Source organism: Thalassophryne amazonica, chromosome 2 (genome assembly GCF_902500255.1).
Source record: "Thalassophryne amazonica chromosome 2, fThaAma1.1, whole genome shotgun sequence".
NCBI classification, from domain to species: domain Eukaryota; kingdom Metazoa; phylum Chordata; class Actinopteri; order Batrachoidiformes; family Batrachoididae; genus Thalassophryne; species Thalassophryne amazonica.
This window is the reverse complement of record NC_047104.1, coordinates 65529382-65538270: the sequence shown is the minus strand read 5'-3', so window position 1 is coordinate 65538270 and position 8889 is coordinate 65529382. Positions and strand designations below refer to the sequence as shown.

At 42.1% G+C, this 8889-nt stretch overlaps 1 protein-coding gene across 1 annotated transcript; it reads left to right on the top strand.

Annotated features, from left to right (window-relative positions):
- Window positions 1–6117: 6117 nt before the first annotated feature.
- Window positions 6118–8573, top strand: LOC117502336 (WD repeat-containing protein 93-like). Its single transcript, XM_034161382.1, has 5 exons — window positions 6118–6193; window positions 7680–7740; window positions 7872–8028; window positions 8146–8326; window positions 8446–8573. The coding sequence occupies exons 1-5, from the start codon at window positions 6135–6137 to the stop codon at window positions 8462–8464; spliced, it is 477 nt and encodes a 158-aa protein (XP_034017273.1). The 5' UTR covers window positions 6118–6134; the 3' UTR covers window positions 8465–8573.
- The last annotated feature ends 316 nt before the right edge of the window (window positions 8574–8889 follow it).

Below are 8889 nucleotides of genomic sequence, written 5' to 3'. Positions count from 1 at the left end.
TCAACACCCAACATGTATTTTCTGACTCTTTACTCACCTTCCTGTTAGACTTCCATGTTGGGTGGAGTGCATAATGGCGCTTGCTTTCTTTTCGTGCCTCTTCAAAATATTTCTCCTTCTCTGTCGCAGAAAGAGAATGCCACTGCAAACACAAGACAACACACGGTCAGTTAACACACTCACTGACACAACGATGAAATTGTGCACATGCAGGAGTGCACACACACTCACCAACTCTCCCAGAATTTTGTTTTCGATGGCACAGTCTCAAACATTATGCTGTGCCACCACAAGGGTGCTGTGCTCCTTCCTGAAGATCATGAATGCATTTGGCGGTTTTTAACGTAAGGTTTGGGCTCAGGAGTGCTGGGAGGGACATTGGGTCTCAGAGAGGCTGGTTTGGGCTCAGGAGTGCTGGGAAAGATGTTGGGTCTCAGAGAGGCTGGAGTACTGGGAGGAACAAAAGAGGTCATAGCAGCAGGAAATAGGGAGCCAGGTACAATGTAGGAGGGGCAGCAGTGTAGGGAGCCAGGTATGATGTGGGAGGGGCTGCAGTGTAGGGAGGGGCAACCGGAAACAAAACAGACTGTGGACCAGGAGCGCTGACGGTCTGAGGGCTTCCGAGGTCCATGATCAGGGGATCCTGATCCTGGAGATACAAACAAACACAACCAGCGATTACAAGATATCATCTGTTCACGTTTTCACAAATCCATGTCTCCATCCATTAAATTCTTAATCACAATGGCTCCTTTATTCATTTACAAAACAAAGTATCATTAGGAGTACTGAGAAGTATTGGTACTCATCTGGTTTTGATACTGTGTGAGTGGTGGATCTGTCAATCTACATCCATGTGTTTGTACCCCTTCACACATAGTACGAATGTGGTCGATGTGCGCATGAAGCAGGAATCGTATACAATACGTGTAAAATCGTAGCTGCCTCCAACGCCTTGTACACCTTGCTATAACTATTTGTGCACACCAGCGGCTGAAAAACAGAGCGTGCACTGTGAGAGCCCATTCAATCCCTCTCACGGCAGGAGTCAGCCAAATTCCAGGTGATACACATGAACATTTAACACCGCTCGCATGGCACTAAGAAAATGTGTGGCCATTCAAGCTATTAGCATGACAACAGTCAGCAGACGATCACTTTTGAGCTGGCAGTGAAATTAGTCTAAGTGCCCCACGATTGTGGAGTTGCCAAGTACACATATGGCATGCCAGAGGTCAGCTCCCCTCACAACACGTGTGTGTGTTTCGCACACCCCTCACTCCCCCTCCCCTAACACGTGCATGTGTGTTGTTCGCGTGCCCCGCAGTCGAGGCACCTCTCATCTGATCACAGAGTGACACCTTGGTCTGTGTGCTGAACGGATGGGGGCATGGCTGACTGCCAACAGCAGTGGCTGTTGTCATCTCTGGTTCTGGACGTCACAGCTGCAGAATACCTACTGTGTTTTGACGGATATGCGCGTGTGTGTGCTTGCTGTCCTCAAGTGGAAATACAACCCCAATTCCAATGAAGTTGGGACATTGTGTAAAATGTAATTAAAAGCAGAATACAATGATCTGCAAATCCTCTTTAACTTATTTTCAATTGAATACACCACAAAGACAAGATATTTAATGTTCAAACTGATAAACTTTATTGTTTTGTGCAAATATTTGCTCATTTTGAAATGGATGCCTGCAACACGTTTCAAAAAAGCTGGGACAGTGGTATGTTTACCACTGTGTTACATCACCTTTCTTTCTAACACACTCAATAAGCGTTTGGGAACTGAGGACATTAATTGTTGAAGATTTGTTGGTGGAATTCTTTCCCATTCTTGCTTAATGTACAAGTTCAGTTTTTCAACAGTCCGGGGTCTCCGTTGTCATACTTTAAGCTTCATAATGCACCACACATTTTCAATGGGTGACAGGTCTGGACTGCAGGCAGGCCAGTCTAGTACCCGCACTCTTTTACTACGAAGCCACACTGTTGTAACACATGCAGAATGTGGCTTGGCATTGTCTTGCTGAAATAAGCAGGGACGTCCCTGAAAAAGACGTTGCTTGGATGGCAGCATGTGTTGCTCCAAAACCTGGATGTACCTTTCAGCATTGATGGTGCAATCACAGATATGTAAGTTGCCCATGCCATGGGCGCTAACACACCCCCATACCATCACAGATGCTGGCTATTGAACTTTGCGCTGGTAACATCTGGATGGTCTTTTTCCTCTTTTGTCCGGAGGACATGACGTCCATGATTTCCAAAAACAAATTGAAATGTGGAATCATCAGACCACAGCACACTTTTCCACTTTGCATCTGTCCATTTCAAATAAACTCGAGCCCAGAGAAGGCAGCGGCATTTCTGGATGTTGTTGATGTGTGGCTTTTGCTTTGCATAGTAGAGTTTTAACTGGCACTTGTAGATGTAGCGACGAACTGTTAACTGACAATGGTTTGCTGAAGTGTTCCTGAGCCCACGCGGTAAGATCCTTTACACCAGTGATTCTCAACCGGGGTGCCGCGGCACCCTAGGGTGCCGTGATCGATTGTCAGGGGTGCCGTGGGTATTTTTCATATTCGCCATTATTTTTCATATTCGCGATTACCGTGAATTATTTATTTTATCCACAAAGCATAAAACGACTCAGAATCTGATGTCAAACGTGCTGCAGCCTCGCTCTCGTCTTAAGGCGGGACAATAACAAGGAGGCTGACGGCCGATTAAAACAGTGCCGTCTCCTTCAAAAGCCGCGTCTAAAACGCGGAGCTGTCGGTGTGTTTGTCTGTGCCTGTGTGTGTGCGCGCGCGCGGAGTTAACAGGCTGCAGACTGCGAGGGAGGGGGTGGGTGAGGGAGGGGATGGGTGAGGGAGGGGGTGGGTGAGGGAGATTCCTGAATGCAGGCGCAACACGTTCAGTGCGCAGTGAGCGCGGAGCAGAGAGAGGATTTTAACCCGAGTGAATGTTAACAAAACGGAAACATGAAGCTGCCTTTACTTCTCTCTGAACTTTCTCTAAAGGTGTGATTCTGCCGTTACCATCCTGTTCACACCATGTGCGCGTCGTATGCTGAATTTATGAGATCATGAGATGAAATAAACGGTCAAATAGCTTTAAAAACATATTTAAAAAATGAGAATATATGAATGAACTGAGCCACAAAAAAAAAAAAATGTTCAGACGCACAGATCACAAAAAGCAGGTGAGAACTCTGAACTTTAACAGCTGTTACTTTCCAAAGGTATTTATTTGTTCAATATGGGCTTAATGCAGTGTTTAAGCACAAAACGTGACTGAGGAGAAATAATTTCAGAAATGCAACAGAAACAACCACAAATCAGAAAAAGTTGGGACTGTATGTAAAATGAAGATAAAAATAAAAATGTTGCACCATTCCCAGTTTCTCCACTCACAGAAGCCAAACGTTCTTCCAGAGTTGTGTAATTATACAATAGTAGAATATAAAGAAGGGGAAAAAAAGAAAAAAAAATAGACAATATATTCGTCAATCGCAATTATTTGTCTGACAATTAATTGTCTCCAAAATTCCTAATTGTGACAGCCCTACTTGAGATCAGAGCGCAAAATGCTTGGGGATTTTCGAAATGCGGTGTTTTCTGTATCGATTTTCTATTGCAATAATTGGGTTTTGCGCAAAACCAGAGGTAATAGCATTATAATATTATTTGGTTGGTGTGCCGCAGGATTTTGTAATATAAAAAGGGTGCCGCGGCTCAAAAAAGGTTGAAAATCACTGCTTTACACAATGATGTCGGTTTTTAATGCAGTGCCGCCTGAGGGATCAAAGGTCGCGGGCATTTAATGTTGGTTTTTGCCTTGCTGCTTACGTGTTCAAAGTTCCCCAGATTCTCTGAAACTTCTGATTATATATGGACTGTAGATGATGGAATCCCTAAATTCCTTGCAATTAAATGTTGAGAAACATTGATCTTAAACAGTTGGACTATTTTTTCACACAGTTGTTCACAAAGTGGTGATCCTTGCTCCATCTTTGCTTGTAAATGGCTGAGCCTTTTGGGGATGCTCCTTGTTAAGGATTTTATATATATATATATATATGTTATCACTGTTAAACGCGCGGAGTGCAGTCAGGCTGTACACCAAGGCTACACTAAAGTCTGGCCTGCGCTCCGCTCTTTTTATTAGTGAATCCCTCATCACATAAACAAAACTTGTCCTAAGGGTGGGGGAATGACGCAAGACAAGTTTCTTCCCGTAACATAAACACACACGTCAATAAGTGCAGCTGTAAGCAAAAACAGTTTCTTTCTTTTACTCTTATCGTCGAAGGTCAGCACATCTCGTTCATCTGTTGCAGTTATCAGCTGTTCTGCATCTGCCTGGAACACTAAGCATCACATCACAATCAGTCAAAATTCAACCTTCAGTTCTTTTACTCCCAGTCGTTAGCGGCTATGAAAACAAGTTGTATAATAATAATAATAAGTACATCCAGCTCCTCATTCCCAGTTCAGATTGACCCCAGCATGCTAAAACAAGGTTGAATAACACGTACATTCTCGGGGTTAAGTGCAAACAGCACAACACCGTTCTCATCAGAAAGAAGACAAAGGTCCAAATGTTTAACAGTGATAACATATATATATATATATATAAAATCCTTAACATTTCCCACCTGTTTATCGCCTGTTAAACATATAGTAGTAGTTATCACCTAACTTAGCACTTCTTTCTTCATGGTTCATCATGGTATGTAAAGCATCTATTTCAGTGTTTTGAGCTGCTACTATTTTTTCAGTTACATTCATGAACAGACCCAATCGATAATTCAGTGTTTCAATCATTAATGAAAATTTTTTTTTTCACCACTCCTATCCAGGGGAACAATGAATGTGCTATTTTATCTCCTACAGACCACAATTTTTGGTCCTTTGGTACATCCGAGCCCCACATGTGATCATGTGGTAACACATCTGGGTATATCGATCTCCTCCGTCTGGTGCTGCCATTCTTCTCTGTGGAGGTCCTTGGCACTACCACATATGTATGGTCAGTCACCTGGGTAGGTGCACACACACCACCCCAATTTGGTGGGAGACTCATGTACAGTCTGGAACCACAAAGCCAATAGATGTCATCATACACCAGAGTACCATTTACAGGTGGTAGCAAAAACTTACTAACATAAGCACATGATTCATCCGTTCCCCATGGACAGGAGCCTGTATAATTACATCCCCGTCCCACATATTATGTTTTGGTTAGGCTTAAATTATTTGATAAAACATACGTTTGGGTACACAGACGTTTCTTAATTTTACCTACAGTTTTATTCCCTGTCCCGTAAAAGCAAATTGGGAATGGCCGTTGTGATGACAATTTAAAGCTGGATTTACATGCAGTTAGATTAACAGCGAACGCTATTTTGAACCCAAGATTCCATCATGAGTCATGTGGCCGATTTTTCGACTCGTCATGTCGCCACTCTCTCTAAGGCACATTAGTCACATGGGGTTTCACCAGGGAAGAAGAAAGTGTAGAATCACCACTGTTTCTGTGTGAGTTTCCATGTTCTCCTCATGTTTGCGTGGGTTCCCTCTGGGTGCTCTGACTTCCTCCCACATCCAAAGGCATGCAGGTTGGGTGGATTGGAAACTTTAAATTGTCTGTAGGTGTGTGTATGCGGATGTGAGTGTGTTTGTTTGTCTATATGTGGCTCTGTGACACACTGGCAGCTGTCCAGGGTGTACCCCACCTCACACCCTATGACTGCTGGGATAGGCTCCAGACCCCCCCCATGACCCTTAATTGGCGTAAGCGGTTGAAGATGAATGAGTGAGTGAATAGGTAATTATTTAGGTAGATCCCGCACACAAAAACTCTGTCACTAGTTTGAGTGCACGTCTGTGAGTTGATAGTGATTGTTCTTGTTTGAGGTTTATGATAAAAGTTGTTTGCTGTTTGATTCACTTTTGGATGTCATTCTCTTCCTTTTCTTCAGGGTCTCCAATGTCTGTTGTCTTCTTGTCAACAGCAGACAGCGATCTACTCAGGCTGCACTTTGTTGATTCCTGTGCTGTGTTGGCTGATGTTTCCCAGACTTATACTGCAACAATACATCTTTGGTTGTCTGTAAGAGCGGCACAATGTGTGGCATCACCACAGCACGAGAAAGACAATCCTGCATTGTCCAATTCATTGAAAGGTAACCTGACAGTGAAGCATGTTTTTATTTTTAAGGCATTTGTATGTTAAAGATTGCCAAATGAAACTGAAACATTCCATCTATTCTGCAGGTTGATTTACAGTGCCCTGTAATATTTTAATATAATAATTAAAATCTTCTAAATATTAGAGATGAAAAACTCCAGCTTCAGTGAGTAAAAGTCCTACCGTATATCTGTTCTGTTCCATTCATCCAAACCAACTGAGTCTTAGTTCAACTCTTCAAACAGGTAGATGAGCTAATTAGTGAAATCACCTGTTTTAAGTGCACAGATAGCAGCAATACATGTAGGACTTTTATTCACTAAAGTCTGGGTTTTACAACTCTTATAATATTCCAGCCCAGTCTCATGCTTTTTTTTTTGTTATACATCACGAATGCATCACATTTGACACAAGTTTCACTCACTATTTTTAGCCCTAACCATATCCCCAATGGCTCCCCCTTGTCACAATACCCTATCACAAACTAATAGATTAAATCACTTTTCATGGCGCCATCATGAGCTTGAGATGGGGTTGACTAGACTATTCTTAATAACTGTAAAGAAGTAAAATGTGGGTTTGATTGGCTGTGTTTGGTAACATTGTCTTGCTGAAATGCTCATCCTTTCATCTTCATCATCCTGGTAGATGACAGCAGATTTTTTTTTTGTTTATCAATGTCTAGGTACATTTTTCCATTCATCCTTCCTTCAATTATATGAAGTTTGCTAGTGCTGTATGCCGAACAACAGCACCACACCATGATGTTCCCACCTCCAAACTTTGCTGTGTGGTATGGTGTTTTTGTGCTGTTGTAGTGAGTTGAGTGAGATGGGGTACACCCTGGACAGGATGCCAGTCTATTGCAGGGGCACATATAGCCAGACAAAGACATTCACACCCACATGCACACCTATGGTCAATTTGAAGTCTCCATTTCACTTAACATGCATGTTTTTTTGGGGGGGGGGGAGGCAGCCTGAGCACTTGGAGGGAACCCACGCAAACGTGGGGAGAACATGCAAACTCTACACAGAAAGGTCCCAGGTGGGAATCGAACCTGTGACCTCCTTGTTGTGAGGCAACAGTGCTAACCACCGAGCCACCATACTGCAGAACTAAAACCAGAAACATTACAAGACAGATCCTGTTGGGAACAATTTGATTGGAGTTAAATTAATTAATTAATTATTTTAAAAAAAACTTTGATTGATTGAAGCCCTAGTTGTAATAGGAACCTTTGGACTTTTCAAATTTTATTATTTATTGTTGTTGTTGACCTTCTTTTGAAAAGAAAGAAATAAATCAAAAAGTACGTGGTCACAAACTTTTTAGGGTGCCTAAACACTTTGCATTGTGCTGTAGGAGCGTCACTATTTCTCCTCTTTGATGCTGGAGTTACAGATCTACATTCAGGACTATAATTCTTCAGGATATATTGTGCTGAAATTATCTTTTCATTATTTCGTTAAACTCTTCAGGTCTAAAGATACTGGGTGTCTCCCAACAGTCACTGCTTCAGTGCCTTTCCTGAAGGGCCTGGTAGGGGCATTAGTTTTTTTTTTTTTTTTTTTTTTTTTTTTTTTTAAATACAAAACCAATTATATTGATATTGTCATTTTAGACCTTTTTGTGTTTTTTTGTTAATTCTTTTTTTCTCATGGGTTGGTCAGTGTCTTGTGGTGCAAAGAAATGGAAAAATATGCCTGCAGGATGTTGTCAACAGAGCTCCTGTGTGCTTCTTGATGCCTCCCACAACTCATCTGCTTGCAACTCCCTGCAGTCCCATTTTTGCTTTAAACAACAAACAGCAAACTTTGTTCGTACAAGGTAATAAGAAAACAATGAGACACGCTGGAGCGTTCCTGAAAGGTGTTTGTTTTAGTAGATGTTTATAAGCAAAAAACTGCAAAATCAAGTTGATAGAGGTTTTTATGTCTCACACAGGTGACAGTGACCCGATCGGTTCTCCTAATGGAACCTGCCAGTGTGACCTCTTCGTGTTCCATTTCACAGAGCCAGACATCATTCGGCCATATGTGGTTTCACTTTCTGAGTCTCCAAAGCAACCAGAAACGATGAGCTTTGCTGCCCTGGAAAAAGCTTGTGATCTCTACCTCCACCAAAGGTTTGCATTCTGTGTCACTGTACCTTATGTTTCCTTCCAAAATATGGTGTATATTTTTAAAAGATAAATCAGAAGCAGTGATAATTATTTGTGTTTATGTGCATTTCTTCACTATGAAGAGCGCTGTCCATGGCATGAAAGGAACAAAGCCATCATGCAGACATGGAAACAACTCCTGGAAACTGCAGTGGTTCTCGAACAGAGACGCACCAGCAGTGCTTCCCGCCATCAAAAGCATTCCTGAGGAAGGGCAAGGAAGGATTTGGCACAGTTTGACACTGGATGCCCTCCTGACACACCTCCACCTTTAAATGGAGAAATGTGGCAGTGGTGGGGTTTGAACCAGGAACCAAGTGCACTAACCACTAGCCTTTTACTTTTCTTGAGTTTAATCTAGAGATCTGTTCATTTTCTTGCCAAAATTTTGATGTTCTAATGTCAGAGAATATTGAGGGTTTTTCACAATATGTATGAGTTTTTTTATTGCAAATTTATGACTTCATAATCTCACTGAATATCTGAGTTCTTTTCTCATAAATGTGACTTTATATTCTTTGAGAATA